The sequence below is a fragment of the Phyllostomus hastatus genome, unplaced genomic scaffold (genome assembly GCF_019186645.2).
Source record: "Phyllostomus hastatus isolate PE091 unplaced genomic scaffold, TTU_PhHast_1.1 phas_scaffold_78, whole genome shotgun sequence".
NCBI lineage: Eukaryota > Metazoa > Chordata > Mammalia > Chiroptera > Phyllostomidae > Phyllostomus > Phyllostomus hastatus.
The window spans coordinates 64,999,338-65,020,184 of record NW_025334041.1 but is presented as its reverse complement, the minus strand read 5'-3'; the positions used below and the strand labels follow the sequence as shown (position 1 = coordinate 65,020,184).

Below are 20,847 nucleotides of genomic sequence, written 5' to 3'. Positions count from 1 at the left end.
ATTCTAGTTTTACACCATTTTCTTAGGCTTTTCACAATCTAGGAGAGGAGTCATATGACAATTCAGTTTTTAATTACCCCAAGTATTGAGAAGAGTGCCTTGTAATAAGAAATTGCTTGAAATATTCTTGTTCACATATCTATGGAGAGAATAAAGTAAGTCGCAAGGCCAGGGTGGGGTGGATGAAAGCCCAGAATCTGATGAGCAGGTGGGGTAGGTTGACTAGAAGAAGAGAAAAGAGGAGACAAGCACCAAGTACAGACCTGCCTAAACCTAGGGTTTCCCTGATGAGCCTGGAGGTTGTCTTTGGCACCTCCTTTCCCTTAGGTGTTCTCACAGCCAGAGGGTGAACACTTACTATTGCTTACTCCCCATTTCTGGCTTTGGTTGAACCGGAAATCAGGATCTTGGGCCACCACCAGTTTTCGGGGTGGTAATAATGACAGCAACAGCATTTCTAAATGTAGCTGCTGCTAATGGTATTTCCATATACTTAAACCAGTGTGGCAGGAGAAGTTAGGAACAGTGTGTGGTAGCAGGAAAAACACTCAAATAGGAATGCTGGATTTTAAGTTTTGTACAGAAATCACATGTATTTCACAGTTTCTAGCCTTCTTGAATTGATAGATAACTATTAACTAACCCCTACTTACAACCTAATATTCTTGGGATCTGCTTACAGCTTCAATCTGGTATTTTAAATGAAGTTAAAGAAGGGCATTAGATTGTTAAGTTTAGCACAGGCCTGGTGTTCAGAGGTCAGCAACATTGCTGGCTGCTTTCATTTCTTGTTGCTGAAGATCTGCACGTCTAATCTGCGGCTTCCCAATACCTTCTGAGGTCTCTCTTGACTTGACAACATGCAGATCTGTGGGTACCATCTTTTCTCTCCTATGGGACCAGTGTTTCCAGGGATCCGGTGATGGTATTTGCTATTCCTTGACACACCTCTGTGCTTGTAGTAGGCATTCAGTAAACGCTTATTGAAAAAATAAATTCAGGTACCACATATGCAACCACTATCCCACCATAATTCACCTCCTTACCTATGTTAAAATCAATACACTCAACAAATTGGAATGAAACACACATGACATGTTCAGTGTTTTTTCTTTACACAGAGAGATCGTGATTTCATCGTTTCCTCTTCCTGGTTTGTCCTAATTATATCACCATAATTAGGACATCTATATAATAATAACTATATATAATAAATAATTTCTTATAATAATAAACAACTATTTTTTAAAGATATTTGAGTCTATCATAGCACAAAAAATGCACAGGGTTTTGATTTTATCAATGTTTTGGGGATTAATCATTTTTCTCTGAGGCTTCTGTACCTAAAAGAGTCAATAAAACAGCCAGAGAACTAGTCAACTTTCTGAGCGGAGGCCTTCAAACAATTTCAAAGACACGCCAAATTTAGAATAAATTATTTCTTTTTCATCGCAAAATTTGATTGCCTATTGCGTGCCATCGGGTGGGCTGGATTCAGAAACCTGGCGACCGACGTATTGTCCTCAGGCTAGGGACGCAGCTTTCTCGAATTCCGAGCCAGCCGCAACTCAGTGGAAAACTCTGCGGTATGGCGCACGCGCGGCGCCCGCCCCGCCACCCCTCCTAGCTACATTCTTCGAAAACCGAGGTGACAGCCGCAGCTGTAGAGCCAGCGGGGAGAGAAAGAGAAGGGGCGGGACTTTGGGAGGGCAACCGGGGAGGCGGGGCGGGGGCGGGGCCACGCGTGCGCACTGGTCTTGCCAGCAGGAAACTGGCCTCGCAGACGGCCGGGGGCGGGGCTCTCCTGGGCCACCGCTGCTACCGCCACCGCGCATTGTGCAGCGGGAGATCCCCGCGCTGCAGGGCTCTGCACCGGCGCACTCCCGGGGATGGTGAGCAAGGCGCTACTGCGCCTGGTGTCTGCCATCAACCGCCGGAGAATGAAGCTGCTGCTGGGCATCGCGCTGCTCGCCTACGTCGCCTGTGAGTGACCGCCTGTGGTCGGCCGGGGATCTTCATTCATTCCTGGGCGTAGTGGCGGTGGGGTGGGGGTCGGCGGGCTGTGTGCGGCCCCGGAGGCCGCCCTGCAGCCGCGTCTCCTCTCCCGCCAGGACCTGTGCTTACTGCTCCCGCCATTTCCCATGGGCTTCGGATTCTCCCTATTCCCACTTTTATGGCAAAACAGCCGGCCAACTTGGGCGCAGACCCTCCATCGGTTAGGCCCGGCGCGGAGACCGGGCAGCCCAGAGGAGGGGCCCTTGTCCCCCAGCTCAGTGACCACAGGGCCCAGCGCGGCGGAGTTGCCGCTGTCCTGGGCAACCCCGTGCCCCCAGCCCACTACCCCAAATACCTCCTTCGACGCGTGGAACTGTTGTCCACGTCGCCCCGGGAGCCGGTAAGGGTCCCAGAGGGCAATTCTGGAGTGTGCCGCGTGGGGACAGTCTGGGAACGTCCACCGCCGCGCCGCTGTGCCCTGTTGGTTAAGTAGGATAAAAATACTGTTGCCGTTGGCATACACCGCGCTCCGACTGTTTGCTCCGCAGGAAAATTACTCAGCACTTACGGTAACTGTTGGGGAGCGAGTATTGCCTGCCTCCACTGGGCAGCAGCCGCTGCCAGGTGTGCAGGCGTTCGAGGTTCTCGGGGCGGGGCAGTCTGCTCTCCTGGCTCGCACTGGCCCAGTGGACAGGCGCTTCCGTGTGTTGTGGTTCTTGTCACTGTCATCATTCTCGGTCGCACCCGAGATAGGGCAGGCATTGGACCCAGTGTCTTAGAGACAGAAACCGTTATTATTATTATTTTAAATTTAAGATCTATTCGATGGGAGTATATTTTAATTATTGCTATTAATCCTTTACCAAGTACCAAAACTGGACTAGAAATAGACCTTAGTGAGCTCTCTTTGAGTCCTAGCCACCGGACACACACTAAAATGAAACCAGCTGCTTAACTGGTCAAGTTATTAAGCTCTGATTCCAGAGGTGAGAGGAGACTCCGGAAAGTGACTTAGGTTGAGCACTAAGAAGACGTGTGATTAAGATCCAGCCTGTTTTCTGAAGCCCAACTATTCCAGGAGGTGGAGTTGAGGAAGCTCTAGTAGGGCTTCTGGTTGCTAGGCCAAGTTTCATGCTGTCGGAGGATGTTAGGTATGAGTAGTTTTGGAAGGAGGAAGTGTGTGTGGTCAATTTTAAGTAAGAAAGCTGAGACTCAGGGGAAAGACCATTTAAAATTGCATAATTATTATTATTATTGACAATAATATTACCAAAATTTGCTTAGTGCTTACCATGTATATGCAGGTATGAGCCTCTTTCATTGTCACATTTGATTATCTCAACTGTCCTAGGAAGTAGGTACTAATTATTTATTCCCATTTTAGAGTTGAGGAAATTAAAGCCAAGAGAAATTAGGAAAATTTATGGACTATCACACAGATGAAAAACTATTGGAGACCCAAGTTTTGAACCTGGAAAGGCTGGGGAGCTGGGACCTAGAGACTAGGTCTGCAGCATGTTCCTGTTGATTGTGGGGGTTTGTAAAGTTAGATAGAGGGGTGTAGAATTAATAAGGTAGGGGACCCAGGAGAGACATGGAAAGGTATTCACCATTCATTCAACCAGGAAATCCTACCAGCTCCTTACTGCTGCGCTTGGTGTCAGGGGACACCACAGAATGCAAAACACTTAGGCTTTGCAGTCATGGAGTCTAGGGCAGTGGGTCTCAAACTCACCTGGACGGTTTGCAAAACTCAGGTTGCTGCCTCCTACCTCAAGTTTCTGATTCAGTAGGTCTAGGGCAGGGGTGTCAAACTCATTTTCACTGGGGGCCACATCCACCTTGCAATTGCCTTCAAAGGGCTGAAACAATTTTAGGACTGTATAAATGTAACTACTCCTTAGCTGTTAAGGAGTTGAAATTACATTTGGCCCTTTGAGGGCAACCACAAAGCTGACAAAGCTGATCCCCCCCTGCCCCCACACCCCATGAAAATGAGTTTGACACCCCTGGTCTAGGGTGTGGCCTGACAATATGTATTTCTAAAAGCTTCACCTGGGAATCTGGTGCTGTGGGGACCCACTTTGAGAAGGACTGGACTACAAGGTGCGATGGTCATTAATTAGATATCACCCAAATGAGGGTTAAATTATAAACTGGTAGAAGGAAAGGATACATAAGAGTTTATGGTAGAGGCTCCTGAGTTAGAGCAACCAGGGACAATTGTTTCCACGAGGAACTGAGGCTTGAGCTGAGAATTGAAGGATATGTAGGAATAGGGAGGTAGAGGAGGGGATGTGTTATAGGAGGAACAGCATGTGCCAGAGGCCCTGTGGCAGCCAAAAGCAGGGAGTGTTCTGGAACTGCAAAGAAGGGTAGTGTCTTTGGAATGTGCAAATGAAGTATAGCGGTGAGACTGCCTCACCAGACAGCAGGCAGGCCTGGGAGAGGCCTGCGCCAGCTTGTGAAGTGGGCGGTTTTAGTTGTGAGGCATTAAAGGCTAGGGCAGAGGCAGTGTTACTAATGAGAAGGGATGGTAAATCTGAGACTCTTTGCTGGAAAAATGTTACAGGGCTTCTGATAGTGTCCGAGGATACTGAAAATGTAAGTTAGCAATGACTTCTATGATTTTTAGTGTCTATTTTCCCTTATTAATAATCTTTCCTCCCCCATTATGAGTAGAATCTTACCTGTGTTGACAAAAAACTGTCCACACTCCTGAATTACATATACTGTCACTGTTGGCCAGTTCCCTTTAAAGAAATGCTCTCCCTGCTTCTCTCTCAGGTTCTACTAGTTTTTCTCACTCACCCTCTCCTCGCTTGCCTCCTCTTCCTCAGTATTTTATGCTTCCTGGGGCCTAGGCTCCCTTCTTACCACATAACTCTTCTGTACCATGCTTAGGGTGTTTAGCCTATGTCAACTTGCATTGCACATGAGTTCTTTTCCATGCATATGTTTTCTTTTCAATAAAATTACCAATCCTTCAGGACAGGGATTGTGTCTTACATGTTCTATTAGGTCATTAGAGGAGCTCTGAGGTCTGACTGTTTGAAAATCTGGCCCACCTACCAAGTGGCTTGCTTGACAGAGACTCAGCTCCAGTTACCCTTAGTATTTTTTAATATGTACATAGTTATAGTTTAAAAAGTCAAATAGCCTCTGCAAGAGTTGTTAGGCAAAACAGTGTCCCCTGCCACTATTTTCTCCTCCCCTGAAGTAAGCACTTGATTTCTTCTAGCTGATTATTTTAGTATTTGTCTTTGTGCCATGGAATGATCTACCTCTTGAATTTCATTTGTAGTTATATGTTACCTAGTGCCTTTCTTTTTTGGATGGTGATTGTGTATTCTCTTACCTGTGTACCCGTACTCATTATCCCCCCCAATAGGTCTTGTGGAATTTTGGGGAGATCACCATTTAGTATTCTTGTGTGTGACTAAATGCCATTCATAGTGAGCTGTGTTGTATATTTTTGCTTTCCTTGGAGCTAATAATTGGCTTTTTTAAAAAATGTACTTTGCTTTTGAGGTACTGTTACTGATTCAACTCTAAACACTTTGTTGGTTGCCGGTGTCTTCTTGAAGGAGGCACAGAAGCATCAGGGCTTCTTCCTGAAGAAGGGCCCCAGCCTTCAGACCGGCTCTGCCATCACTCATGTCCTGTCTCCTCATTTCCTCTTTCTTATTTCACACAGTTGTGCACAGGAGGAGTGTTTGGAGACCATGTCCATGAGTATCTTTCCTGTCTTCACATTTAGTTCATAGATTAATAATGTAGAATTCTAGAAAAGGGTTCCCTCACAATGTCTCAGGCATTGTTTTGTTCCTTTCTGGCTTCTAGTGTTGATGAGGAGTTTCAGGCTGGTCCCTTTCTGTGTGATTAGCATTTTTTTCTTCAAGATTGCAGGGTCTTTTTGCTGTAGTATTCACGTTCACCACACATTTCCAGCTCTCTGCTCCCGAGCCTTTCCTCACTCCTGGAATTTGTTGGCCTCACTAATCACCGTTCCCTGGGGCCTGAGGGAGTGCCCACTTCACTTCTGGACCCAGAGGTTAGTTGAGAAGGTAGGTTTCTACAGTGTTCCAGATGGTAGTGCTGGGTGTGCAGAGTCCCCTCACCCTGACTCCCTTGGAGTGAAATGACCCTGAAGAATACGGGTTTGCTGTTCTAAGCCTCTTAAGAGTTGGTTGGTGCTGCAGTTCAGCAAAGCTTGCGCTGATAACCCACCTTGTGCTCTGGCTGAGTGTGGGGTACTTTTGAGCCCTTGCAATCCAGAAACTCGAATTCATAAGCTCTGGAAGTTTTCTTGAATTACTCTTTGGTTAGTTATTTCCTTCCCTACATTTTTTCTGTTCTTTTTCTGGGATATTATGCTTATTAGAATTGCCTGGTCTAGTCCTTTAATTTCCAATTTTCTCCCCTTTTTAAAGTTTTGCTCTGCTTTTAGGAAATTTTTTTATCTTTGTATTCTAACTTTTCTAGTGATTTTAAAAAGTTTATTTTTGCTATCTTTTTCACTTTTAAGACTTATTTTTTATTTCTGAATTTTTTTAAAAATTAAAAAAATATGGTCTTTGTTTAATGTTTGAATTCTCTTCATGTTAGTTTTATTTGTTCAATTTTCTTCTCATTGAAGAGTTTCTTTCCCCCAGGTTGCTTCTCCCTTTCTTGTTTGAGAACCTTCTCAGCTTTCTGGTGAACTTGGGGACTTAGGCGGATGGGGGAGCCCTGAGCTGTAAGCCATGTCACTTTCTGGTGGAGCCTCACAACCTCAGTTGGGACTGTCCTTTGAGCTGTTGTGACAAGGCTCTTCCCTGCCCCTGATGAAAAGGGAGGCCTGACTGCCTGCAGTCTGGAAGCCCCCGGTGGGGAGTGGGCTGAAGAACCTTGATTATCATCCCAGTTGGACTTGGGGCTCCCTCCCAGTCTCAGACACCTATTCTGCCCTTTCCAGGATGGAACTGCCCATCCAGAGATGGAACTGCCCATCTTCTGCCAAAGCAGGGAGGGGAGCTGGTAGTCAGAGTGCTGTTTAGATAGATTTGAAAGTTAAACTTTCTATCTTAGCTACTTGTCACCTCATGTCCAAGTGCACCAGGCGTGATCATTTTCAACCTTTCTAAGGCAGCGATTTTCAATCTTTTTTATTTCATGGCACATATGAACTAATTACCAAAATTCTGCAGTACACCAAAAAATATATTTTTTGCCGATCTGACAGTAATAGGTATATCTTGATTTGTTCACACCAGCAGGCTACTGTTGTGTTGGCTGTTGTCATTTTTTTATTTGACAATCTAAGGGAAAAGAAGTCAGTGCCCTGACTGAATAGTCAGGTACTGCATGTTTTAAAGATTCTCACAGCACACCGGTTGGACATTGCTGTTCTAAGGTATAACTTGGCCTTTCCCACTGCTGGCCTCTTGTTCTCTTAATTTTTCTGCCTTCAGCAATCCTCTTTTCATCCTCCAGCAACACTTTGATCCCCTTTTTTCTGTCCACGTAGGTGTGTACCTTAAACAACAAGAACAGAAAAAAAATTATTTTCCGACATTTTAGTGGAGGTTAGGAGTCATTATCTTTTTTTAAAAATTATTTATTTATTTATTTATTTTTAGAGAGGGAAGGGAGGAAGAAAGAGGGAGAGGGAAACATCAATGTGCGGTTGCTGGGGGCCCGTGGCCTGCAACCCAGGCAAGTGCCCTGACTGGGAATTGAACCTGCGACACTGAGTCATTATCTTTTTATCTTAACATCTTGAGAACTAGAGTTGTGACATCTAGTAGTACCAATTTAATTTTTAGTGTGTCATGGATTTGGTTGTAATGACATTGTATTTGTGGTACTCTTCTATACATGTTGGTGTTATTCCACTGACAGTTTCAGAAGAGACATGAAATTAAATCCTGAAAACCATATAGAAGCATGTTATGTGTGTTAGTTTTGCATTTATGATAGCAGACTTCAAACGAACTTCTCTGAGTTGGGACTTTTATTGGAGTAGTTTTGCAATCTAATCAGTCCCTTCAAAACTCACTCAGTGAATGTTTACAGGCCTGCTGCCAGGGAGGAGACACAGCGGGTCAGACACCATCCCAATGCCAGCAGACTTCAGGGGAAAGACGGGGAAGAACAAGCAAACTACAGGACTGGCCTGAGTATAAGACTCAGCCGGGGAAATAATGCAGGCTCCTCCTCAGACCTGTATGTGAGAACCTGGGATCGTCCTCCCTTCCCTCTCTGGGGGCCAGGGAGGGGCAACCTAAAAATTGTTTTGACCCCTCCACGTTTTATTTTAAGAATTTCCATACCTATTTTCCACTTCTACTGAAAGAGCTATTCAGCAAACACCCAAGCAGTCCTCTGCCTAGATTTACCACTTCTGTTTTTTTTCCACATTTGTTTTTCTCACTGTTTTATACTCTTTGTTGAAATGTTTGAAAGTTGCAGACATAATAATACTTCACTTTTAAATACTTTACTGTAACCTCCTAAAACTGAAGGCATTCTTCGATATAATCTTATCACCATTTTCATTCTCTAAAAATTCACATAAATATCATCTAATATACAGCCTATATTCCAATTTCCCCCAGTTGTATTATAAATATCTTTTATAGCCTATTCTGTTTTTGTTTCTAAGGATCCAGTCAAAGTTTGGACATTGCATTTGACTGGGTCTCTCTTGTTTCTCATGGCATTTACCTTTTAAAAAAAGCCCAGGCCAGTTGTGCTGCAAAATGACCCACATTCTGGATTTATTTATTTGTTTTCTTATGATTAAAACCACTTAAACATTTTTTATGATAATGCTTGTTGACTGGCATTACCTCAGGGCCTGGAAGGGCCACCACATCACTCCATTTTAAAGGCATGTTTTCCCCAATACGCAGGCCCCGGAGGGTGATTCTTGGAGACCTTAGGGACACCTGTAGTTCCCTGGCTGGTGCGTCTAGTGTTCATGGACAGCCCTTGCCTGGATGAGTTTTTATATTGGGAATTTCAAAATGGTGATTTTCTAATTCTGTAAATCCTTCTGTGTTGACTAGTGTTCTTCTGAAAAGAAAAGAATAACTTGCCCTCTCTCTTCTTTCACTCTCTGTATTAGTTTCCTATGGCTGTTGTAACAAAATGCCACAAACTTAGTTTAATGCCACAAACTAAGTGGCATTAAAAGGAGAAATCTCTCACAGTTCCAGAGTCCAGACGTCTGAAATCAAGGTGTTCACAGGGCCATTCTCCTTCCTCAGGCTCCACGGAGGCTCCCACTGTTTTGGCTGTGGGTGCATCATTTCAGTCTCTGCCTCTGTGGGTCACAGTGTGTCCTCTTCTTCCATCACATCTCCCCTTCATCCCTTATAAGGACACTTGTCACTGGATTTAGGGCCCAACTGAATAATCTAGGATAGTCATTTTCAACCAGTGTGCCGCAAGAATTTTTAAAACATGAGCTACCTGACTAGTCAGGGGTTCTGATCTCTTTTTCCTTAAATTGTCCAATAAAAGATGACAACAGCTGACATAATAATAGCTGTATGGTGTGAATGAATCAGAATTATACCTATATTTTTGTCAGATCTGCAAAAAATACATTTTTTTGATGTGCCACAGAATTTCAGTAATTAGTTACACCTGTAGAGATGTTTTTTCCAAGTAAGGTCATAGTCACAGGTCTAGGAATTAGAATTAAGTGGCCACCAATCAGTTTATACCCCCCTCTTTTTTTTAAATCACTCGGGAATCTTAGTCTTTGAGGACTACTTTTGATTTCCATATGCTTCTTTCCACACCCCAAATCTAGAATCCACCATTTGTCCAAGGAGCTGTGTTTCCTTTCCAGTGCTGAACACTGTATAGGAATCAGGTCTGAGCATTAGTGTGCCCTTTGCTGTATTGAGGGGCCATAGCTCTTTCAGAGACAGAGCCAGGAAATGAAAATACTTTTTCCAATCATGATTTTATGCTGATACCCCCAATTTAAATCTTAACACAACAGCTTTCTTCCTTACCTTTTCTCATCCTATGTTCCTATTTCCTTTTCCTCACAATGAAAATGTTGTTTCTAACAGTAGTAAAGACCCATTTACTCTGTACTGCCATACAGTGAAAACAGTTTCAGAATTACTGAATCAATAACAACAATCTGAAGAAAATTTGGTATTTCTTTGTACTGTTTTTGTCCTCAGAGTATGTCCCACTAAGGATGTGCAGTTTAAAGTGTTGTGTTCAAAAACTGCTTGACATAATTTTTTTCTATGCCTTTTACCAGTTAGGTTCATTTTTTCTGTTTGTGTTCAATTTCAGGATTTGCTTTTTTCTTTGTGATTGTTACTGTGTGTCAACCATTTATAGGCACACCTCATTTTGTTGGCTTCTCTTTCTTGTGCTTCACAGATGTTTAGTTTTTTAAAAACTGGAGGCAAGACCCTCTGGCAGCTGCAAAGATGACTACTCATTTAATTGTGATACTTGTTTTACTCTGATGATCCGGAGCCAAACCTGCAATATCTACGAGGTGTCAAAAGTTAGACTATATTAAAGTTAGACTGTAATCTCTAGTTTCTCTACCCTGTTCCTATTTTTGTTGGTCTGCTTTTATCAATTCTGTTTCTTTTAGCAAATATAGGCATTAGTCTGTGTGTATAGTTCGTATATATTTTTTTTCCTTTTTAGCCCAAAGGTAGCATACTATCTAGACTGTTTTGCCTCTTTTTTTCTTTACTGCTCTCAGTATTTCCTGGAAAGCACTCCACATCAGTGTATAGAGATCACGTTTGTTCTGTTCTACAGCTGCATAATATTCCTGTGCATGTGTGCACTGCAGTTTATTTGACCAATCTCCCATGGAAGGCATTTAAGTTCCTTGAAATATTTTGCTATTACAAATAGTGCTGTAGTGGATAAGCTTGTGCAGGTGCTCCCACCAGCAATGCAGAACAGCTGTTTCCTCCCTGATGCTCAGCACACTGCATTGACAAATGTCAGACTTTTTACCAATCTGAAAATGCTGTCTCCCTGCTTTAACATGTATTTCTTTTATTGAATGTCCTTAAGCTTTTTTTTCAAATGTTTAAGGACTGTTATTTTGTCTTTTTCTGAGTACTGTTCATGTTGACGGGAGAGACCTGGTTCTTCTTGCTGACGCATGTAAAGAATTACATATCAGCAAATCTAGTAGTATGTAATCAGTTTATTAGTGGTCCACTTCCATGGAAGAGAACAGGACTGGGTAGAGTAGGGGGTGAAAGGCAAAGTTTCAGAGCAAAGCAGGGTGAGAAAAGCAAGAGAGGCTGAAGACCAGGGTGGCAAGCCCCTGGGCAGCCTAAGGTTGGGTGGCCAGAGGCCCTGTGGCCCGAGAGCCAAGAGCCCCCTGAGCCCCGAGAGTGAGAGCATCCTGAGCCCCCAAGAGAGTGAAAGCGAGTCCTTTGTTCTCAGGACTTATATAGTTGGTGGGATAGGAGGGAAAAAGTTACATATTGATTAATGGGTAAATGTGGCACCAGCTTCCCTGGGGGAATGTGACTACCCAAATTTAGGGATGAATGGGGGTCTGTCTGCCCGAATTCTTATCTTGCTCCAGACTCCATTTGGTCATCCTGTTGTAAAACAAATAGTGACAGGAGGCAGTTAATTAAATTTTGGGGCAATTTCCAAAGTTATTTATGGGCTCTTTCTGTAAGCACCAGGGACTCCCTTGTAAGACAGATAGATAGTGACCAGAGGTAGGCAATTAACCAAACTTGAGTTATGGGCTCTTTCTTGCTAATACAGTGTTTCTTGTGATATTGGAACACCTGGCGATATTATCAGACCAGACTTAGGACTGCTGACTTAGCATGTGAGACTTGTCTCCTTCCGTCTCCCTGCCTCAGTTTACTCTTTATTCTACCTAATTGGTAAAAGGTGTTTCCTGGCAACCAGGGTGATAAATGCTGGCCAGTGACAGTATTGCAGTCTCAGAGTTCTTCCTATGCTGTCTCCTGCTTCATTCATGCTTTTGCCCATTTTTCAATTGAGTTTTTCATCTTTTTTTTCCCTTATTTTTAAGAATGCTTTATATATTGGGGTGTTAACTGCCCTTTGTGAAATAAATTGCAACTATTTGCTCATTCCTGGTGTGGTATACAGGAAAAATATCTTTGGTCTTTGTCCCCTGTTCCTCGCACAGAATTTTTAAAACTTGGGTTGGGAACAGCTGTGTTAATTCATAAGAGCCCCATTTTGGTCATACCTGAGTTTATGCCAATGAAGTGATTTAGGGTGGGGCCCCTGGATAGTCTCAGGATGGAGCTGATCACCAGAGAGACCAAACTTGTGCTTAAGAGGGTTGGCACTTTCTGCCCCACCCAGGGACCTTCTGGAAGAGGATTGGGGTGTGAGGGGGAACTGGATATTGAGCATTATAAACTCTGGAGCAATGAGATTTTATTGAGCTTCCTGCTCGGTAAATATGTAGAGGTACTGTGAAGGTGGTGCACCTGGAGAGGGTGTTACTGGTATTAGGGTTCTTGGGTTCCCCAAGATAGAGATCAAGGGGAAACCCCTGAGAAATTTTGAGACAGATTCTATGAAGCTTATGCTTGAGCACAAGGGAGGCAGCACAGAGGAGAGGACGTTCCTCTGAACTGACTCAGGGGCTGGCTCTGGTTGGCTGCTTCTACAAGCTGGGGACAAAGTGGGCTTGTACAAAAGGCAGGCTTTTTGGAAAAGGGTTTTTGGAATTTTCCATTTCAGGCCTGGGTGACTTCTTTTCCCAACCCCGTTGCCTGGTAACTACTTTGGTGCCTGAGCTGTAGGGGCAAGGTGGCGGACTACTCACTACCTCCACCCTGGGAGGGTGGGACAGCTGTCACACCCTGATCAACAGCACATGTGGGTCAGTAGTTTAGGCAGGTAGTTAGAAGGGGACAAAATCAGCTACCTCTGTGGTTTTGAGTAGGGATTGTAGGGCTGGTGACATTTTTGCTGTCAGCTTATCCTGAGTTCCTTCTGACCTCCCGCTCTTTACTTGGCTTCCTGGTGCTAGTTCCTGTGCTGTCTCAAGGGCATGGAGTCCCAGGCCCTTCCCCATATGTTGCCCTATGCATCTCTTCCATTTGGCTGTTCCTGAGTTGTAACCTTACAATAACGCGGTGTTTTAATGAAACTGTTTTCCTAGCAAATTGTTGAGCTCAAGGAGGAAGTGGTGGAAATCCCTGCTGTATAGCTAATTTGTCAGAAGCATAGGAGTCCCTGAGACTTGTGATTGGAGTCTGAAATGGGGGCAGTTTTGTAGGACTGAGCCCTTAACCTATAGGGTGTGATGCTAATTCCAGGCTGTGCCAGAACTGGATTGAATTGTTGAATACCCAGTTGGTGTCTAGAGAGTTGGAGAGATTGATTGTTGGTGTGGAAAGGCCCACACATTTGGTGTCAGAAGTGTTTTGAGACTAGAAACAGATTTTAGGAGTTGGGAATTTTTATCTTCAATGGGTTTCCTATTTCCCCACGTAGTTTTAAAGAAACTGGTCAAAATATTCAATGAGAGAAATAAGACCAAGGACTGTGAAGAATGGGGAGGCCCTCAGGCCTGGAGTTGGTATGCAGAGGATGGGTAGGGTTTGGATGGTGGAGGTGAAGGCAGAGGTGCTGGCATGACCACAGGCATGGAGGTGACAAGGTGCAAGGAGCAGGATTCTCTGGGTCCTTAAAGGCAGAACTTGAAGACTGACCTGACGTAAACTTTATTCAGTGATATTAGTAAAAGTTCGATGAGAATAACTTTGGATAAGTTGTCTAACTTTGCTGTTCCATTTTTTCACTTGTAAAATAAAAATACTATGCTCTCATACCTTGCAGATAGTAATACTTTTTAAAAAATGCTATGAGGAATTAAAAGAATTTCTTTAAATAGGTGATAGCTTCAGTTGATGAGCCACCAGGGAAGAAAGATGGTTCCAGGTGTGAGTGTCGTAAAAGTAACCTGCAGTGGAGGGACTGTTCTCAGGCAGGAAGAGCAGTAGAAGGTGTGCTTCTCAGAGGATTGGCCAAGGTCTTTTTTTATCTCCCCTTCACTTATAAGACAAGAACTAAATACCAAGTTAATTCATCAGTTTCTTTGACTTCTTTTTTTTTTTTTTGAAAGATTTTATTTATTTATTTTTAGACAGAGGGGAAGGGAGGGAGGGAGAGAGGGAGAGAAACGTCAATATGTGGTTGCCTCTCACATGCCTCCTATTAGGGGCCTGGCCTGCAACCCAGACATGTGCCCTGATTGGGAATTGAACTGCTGGTGACCTTCTGGTTCTCAGGCTGACACTCAATCCACTGAGCCACACCAGCACCAGCCAAGTTTTTTTGACTTCTTGATTTAGCTTTTTATTGCTGTAACCAAAGTAAATAAGTGAAGTAAAGCAACAAAATAAAATACTTTAACCCCTTCATAGTAGTCATTTTCAGAATGAGCCTGAATTTCCTAGGAAATGAAAAACATGGTATGTTTTTAATCCTCACCCAAGGATGTGTTCATTGGTTTTTAATCCTCACCCAAGGATGAGAAAACATTGATTGGTTTGCTCCTGTATGCTCCCAGACTGGGGATCGAACCCGCAACCTAGGTATATGCCTTGACTGGAAATCAAGCCCACAACCTTTTTTTAAAAATATATTTTATTGATTATGCTATTACAGTTGTCCCATTTTCCCCCTTCACTCCCCTCCACCCTGCCCACCTCCTCCCACCCACATTTCCCCCTTTTAGTTCATGTCCATGTGTCATAAGTTCTTTAGCTTCTACATTTCCCATACTATTCTTGCCCTCCCCCTATGTATTTTCTACCTATTGTCTATGCTACTTATTCTCTATATCTTTTCCCACTCTCTCCTCCTCCCACTCCCCTGTGGTTAACCCTTCATGTGATCTCCATTTCTGTGGTTCTGTTCCTGTTCTATTTGTTTGCTTAGTTTGCTTTTGTTTTAGGTATGGTTCTTACTAACTGTGAGTTTGATGTCTTTTTTTACTGTTCATATTTTTTATCTTCTTTTTCTTAGATAAGTCCCTTTAACATTTCATATAATAAGGGCTTGGTGATGATGAACTCCTTTAACTTGGTCTTGTCTGAGAAGCACTTTATCTCCCCTTCCATTCTAAATGACAGCTTTGCTGGATAGAGCAATCTTGGATGGAGGTCCTTGCCTTTCATGACTTGGAATACTTCTTTCCAGCCCCTTCTTGCTTGCAAAATCTCTTTTGAGAAATCAGCTGACATTCTGATGGAGCCCACAAGCTTTTAAGAGTATGGGATGACACTCCAATCAACTGAACCACCCAGCCAGGGTGAAAAATTTTTTTAATGTGGTGAGATTTGGGGATTTTATTCTTAGTATATTTGAACATTTTTATAGTATTTTCAGAAAATAAAACATGCAGGTTCTAAATTGGGATTCAGTGGACATGTCAGATAACTCTGATGTGGCTAACGGGGAAGACAGTGCAGTCAGCTTGTCTGTCTTGAAGTCTCCACAGCCCCAGTACCCCGGCTTGGGTGGTTGGAAGGCTCATGCTTCGGGCCCAGCAGTGTCATCCTATCTAGGCTAGGGTGTTGAGTCTGCAGGGCCCTGTTTTTCCAGGTTGGAGTGTTTTGCACCTGCACCAGCTACAACACCTGCACCTGTCACAGACACCTGCATATCTGCCTGACTCAAGGCTGGGTCCTACCCTGCTGCTCTCCCTGCAGCATTCCTACCATAGCTGATCACCCAGGCTCTGCCAGAGGCCTCCCAAGGCACCTGTCTCTCCCATTCCCAACCACTTTGCCCTTGCCCACTCACATTCACCTTTCCCCTTCTCACATTCCCACCTGTTCCTTCTCATACCCCATCTCACCTGTAACCCCTACCCCTCTTCCCCCACTTCCCCCTCCTTCCCACTCACCTCCTTTCCCTCACTTTCTCTTGCTCTCATACCCTCTTTGCAGGAACACCCCACCCTGCATTTGATTCCTCTATTGCTCCCCCACCTGCTCCTGTACCTCCCACTCAGATCTCCTCCCCTTTCCCCCTCTTTCCCTCCCCTCCTTATGCACACACATCCCACACTCCACCCCCCTTCCCCCTCACTTGTTTCCTCACTTCCCTCTCTTGTGCACACCCTCTCTACACTTTCAGTCTTACTCTCACCCCCCACATGCCCTGTGTCCTTGCACTCTCCTGGATTCTGCCATCCTCGATAAAAGCTGTGGATAAAAGGCTGGCATTTTTCAGACCTGACATGTGCAATACTCAGCCATTGCACATGGTTCTGTCTCTGTGTATGGTCAGGCCACCAGTGCCATTGCCCCTGGTCACTTACGTCGCATGCCGTGGATGGGTCTCTTGGCCTTAGGTGAGCATACTTTCCATGCCACTGGGCACTGCAGTTTGCAGATGGCCTTTCTGGGTCCCTCCCTCACCACGTTTCCCACTCTACCTCTTTAAACATGAAATGAAAAGGTGGACTTAAAACATCATTAAGATTTTTAAAGCTCCCAGTTAAAAATTATAAAATAATTGGAAATAGGAAAAATGTGTTCATTGTGAAAAAAACTAGATAGTGAAGTACAAAGAAAATAAAATCACGATCCTCATAATTGTAGCACATTAAAATGCCTTCCCATACAGAAATAATGATGTCTCTTCATTTAGTCAGATCTTTTCTTTTTGACATCAGTCATGTTTTGTAATTTCTTCCACATAGGTTTTGTACATTTTTTGTGAAGTTCATTTCTATGAAGTTTCTTTTAGCATTCTAAATAAAGATCCAATAGCAAATATATTATGAACAAAATGCTTTTCAACAGCATACTGCAAAATTAGCTCCAAAGTTTTACTCTGTTTTTAAAAAGTTTTTCCTTTGCCTTTTGCATGAATCCTTACATGTACATGTTTTTTCTCATCTTGTTTTTAATCATGATGTTCCACTTTCCAAAGAAAGTTAATATAACTTTACCTTTTATATCCTACTTTCACATTCTGGGTTTGATTACACAATGGCTTGCTTCTCTCTCCGTTTAGAAGTTGTGGTGAATAAACTGATGAACAAAACAGGAACAGAGTCATGGATACAGGGAACTGATTGACAGGTGTCAAAGGCAGGGAGAATGATGGGGATTGGATGAAAGAAGGTGAAGGGATTAGCCAAATAACATATATGCATAACACAGACAGACAACAGTGTGGGGACTACTGGAGGGAAGAGGGGTGGGCGGAGATGGGTGGAAGTGGGCAAAGGGGGGAAAATTGGGAGATCTGTAATAATGTCAACAATAAACTAATGAAAAAACAGAAAAGAATGGAAGTTGTGGTGAGGAGCCTGGATTTACTTTTTCTTCTTAGCTAGGGTTATTTTTTTTGTTTTTAAACTTTTTTTCTTGGCTTGCTTTGCTTTAGGCATTCTAAAAATAAGTTCACCCACCATTGTCAAACTGAGTCTGTGATGTTCATTGAAGTAGCTGAAAAGGAAGTGTTTGCAGCAGAGCTGTGGCTGTCGGCAGTTCCCAGCAAATTCATTGACTGGGCAGCAGCAAATGTTTGGGTGGCCTGCTCTGTGTTGGGGCTGGAAGCACACTGCCTCCACCTCCTGCTTGCACTGGGTGTCAGGGTCCCTGTGTCTGGGACACAGACTTGTACAGTGAGGTCCGAACTGCGGTGGTTGAGTCCCTGGTTTCATCACTCCTCTGGGAAGCAGTCCTCCTGGATGCTGGGAAGGTCTGGGAATGGATTTGGTTGCTCTTTTTCTTTCATGAATCTGTTCTTCATTTGAAAACTAGGAGGTGCATTCGCTTATTTGACAGAGAATATCACCACATTTTCTTAGGTTGAGTCTCTATGTGTTTAAGTGAAAATATACAAAAGAACTTATATAGCAACTTTTTCTACTGTATCAGACTGGCATCTCTTGATATTTGTGAAATTTCAGGGGAGGAGGAGGGGAAGGGAGAAAGGAGAGTGCTCCTCTTGTCACTTGTATCTGTCTCTAGTACCATAACCTGAAGACTGAAAGTGCATGTTTGTGTGCTGGGTCTCAAGAGTTCTCTGCCATTTTTCTCTCTCTTTGGCTCCAAATCTGATCCTGTTGTTCAGTGTTTCAGATTAAGAGCCTTTTGAATGTTTACTTATTAAATAGTAATACTGTGCATTAGAGTCTTGAGAACATCTTTGAGTGGAACGTGTTTATAAATTTATTGGTGTCCTGCTGGGAGGAGGTAGGCATGATTTTCTCAGGTGAAGATTTGAGGACAGAATGTCTCTTAATTCCAGCTGTAAGACACAGTCTCACAGTCATTATTTGCATAAGGTAGATCACACAGGTAGCTTGCTTTCCATAGGATTGTTACCTCTGAATATGTACTGCGTTGAGTGGAAGAATCTGGAAACCATTGTATTTGGTGGTTAAGGGTAGTTTTCAGTTTGGATAATAAGGTGCAAGGGGTATTGGTATTTTATGTCTTTTGGAGGCTTAGTTGTAATTCATAATTTCAACATCCCAACAATATGGAAACATTTGGAAGCTCTCTCTCCTGTCTCTTCCCCCTTCTTGCTTACCCTGTTTGCCTTCCCATTGGTTGCTGGTGGCCGCTAGTCTGTAGGTATGAGTCATCTAGGTACTGTAGTTTCCTTTGCATTATGGGTTTATAAAGTATTACATATTTTGGCTCTTTTGAAATGTAAGTGGTTTTATACCATTGATTGTTCTGTGATTTGCTTTTTTACTTCATATATGGAGACAGTCTTTGAATGCAGAGATCTACCTCATTCATCTAACTGGTTGCATGGGACTCAGTAGTAGATGGTTTTCATTCCATGTCCAGTGAGAGGTAGGCTCTGCCTGGATGAGGACCTCTAGTGGGAGAGTGTTTTTCCTTCAGACTGTTGTTCTTACAGCTTTCTGGAGTAAGAGTGAAACTCCTTAAGGATATAACTCAGTATTTAGAATTTTAAAGCTTTACCTTTTAAGTTTTAAAGACTGTCTTGGGTTCCCAAGGTCAGTTGTGGGGAAGTTTTATTACAATTTTCATTCTGTGGCTGTGTTTATCTTGCAGAGTAGATACAGGTAAGGTGGGACAGGGATTCTTCTGATCTCGGTGTGAAGAGACAGAAGCAGGCGGAGACAGAAGCAGGTGCAGGCTGTGTAGTGATACTGAGGGTCAGACAGGGCATCTGAGGGAGAGCAAGGCCCATGCAGGTGATAGAACAGAGCTAGCTGACTGCGAGAGGTAAGGAGGGGAAGGACCTCCGTGCAAAGGGGAGGGCCAGGGCCAGGGTTTGAAGATGGAGCATGGGAGGTGCACTCAGACATCATGTGAGGTTCAGTGTTGGGGGGCAGGGAAGACCAAGGGGGACAGTGAGTCATGGGAGATGAGGCTGAAGGAGCAGTAGGAAGTGTCCCTGGGGTGTCCTGTTTATGTGGAGAGGTCACTCCCCCTGGGCTGGGTGCCTGGTGCCTGGGAGAGCTGAGAGAGGGAGCACTAGACACCCTTAGGAGGAAAGAAAACTGGCTACGATGATGGTGCCAGGGCTTTACTGTGTGGAGCACATGGAACATGGAATCCTTGCTCCTAAATGTGCCCAGTTCATCTCATAGAGACCTGGCACTGAGCAAGGCTTATATATCAGCACTGCCATCCATGCTTTCCATTAGAGATGGGACCCTCCATGGTCAGCTGATGTTTATTTCATAGTCAGGAAGCACAAATAGGATATAAGAAGCCCCAAGGCATTTAGTGGGTTGGGAAGGCTGGAGAGGGATGGGTGTGCTCAGAACTGTGCTGCCTGGTTACTGCAGGTGATGGAGGAGTAGAAGCAGGTGGGGTGGGGTTAGGGTTAGGGGAGAGGGTACCCTATGGGGGGAAAATATATATATATTCATTCATTCATTCCAGAACTTATGTATGTGTGAGTAAGGAAGCCATAAAATGTTTTAAAACACTAAACACACGTAGTTAGAAATTAGCAAATTTCCTTAAAAAGAAAAAAATCCTGAATCAAAGAGAAATTCAAGATGAAGTTTCAAATTACATATGTACATACATGCTGTTTAACCTCATCCTTTTACATTTTCTGCCTTTGTTTCATAATGAACATAATACAGTTGTTCAGGCACATATATGTGGGGTACATACACAAGATATTTTGATAACTTGAATGGGCCATCAAAATAGTTTGGAGAACTTGGAAATCTTGATCAAGAAAATGACTAGGACAGTAGCTTCTAGGACAAATCATCAGTGGGGAGGGAGTAATGCTATGTGGAGATGGCAGAAATGGGAGGACAGTGGTGGAGGTGGTTGGGTCATGTGGTGGCCAGAGCCTAGACGAGGGGCTGGCCCAGGGACAGAGGACAGGCACTGAAGGGACACATTGAAGGAAGAATCAAAATGGTCTGTCAGCCACCTGGGAAGGAAGGGGAGAGCAGCACAAAGAGAAAGGGGAAGTCTACAATGGTGCCGACTAGAGGGAGTGTGCAGAGAGGGCTTATTTTGACATTGTTTTAAGTCTGTTGTAACAAAACATGGCATGTTTTAGGAGGATTGGAAAATGGGAGAACAAAGGTGGGCTGTGTATGTACAAGATCTCACTCAGGTGGTAGGTGAATCTGCCTTATGTAGCACTTTTAAAAACCTGAAGGGCTGGGCCCCACGCCTGAGATTCTGCAGGAGCCCTGATGGGACCTGAGAATATGCATATGCTACAGGTTCCCAGGTGCTGCCACCACCACTGCTGCAGGGCACGCTTTGTGTAGCTGTGGTTAGAACAACCATCATCTGTCCGTCCTACCTATTGGGGTCCCTGAGGAAGGGGGTTTCTCTTATCCAGGCTTTGAAAACAGAGTGG

The 20,847-nt window shown here is 43.9% G+C and overlaps 1 protein-coding gene across 4 annotated transcripts in view; it reads left to right on the top strand.

The window, feature by feature from the left end:
- The first annotated feature begins 1,798 nt into the window (after positions 1 to 1,798).
- The window catches only part of UXS1 (UDP-glucuronate decarboxylase 1), a 131,221-nt gene continuing 112,172 nt past the window's right edge, over positions 1,799 to 20,847 (top strand). For all 4 annotated transcript variants that reach the window (XM_045827590.1, XM_045827589.1, XM_045827588.1 and 1 more), the window contains exon 1: positions 1,799 to 1,983. In XM_045827590.1, coding sequence (XP_045683546.1) covers positions 1,890 to 1,983 — 94 coding nt within the window. In that variant the 5' untranslated portion in view covers positions 1,799 to 1,889. The remainder of the gene's footprint in view (positions 1,984 to 20,847) is intronic.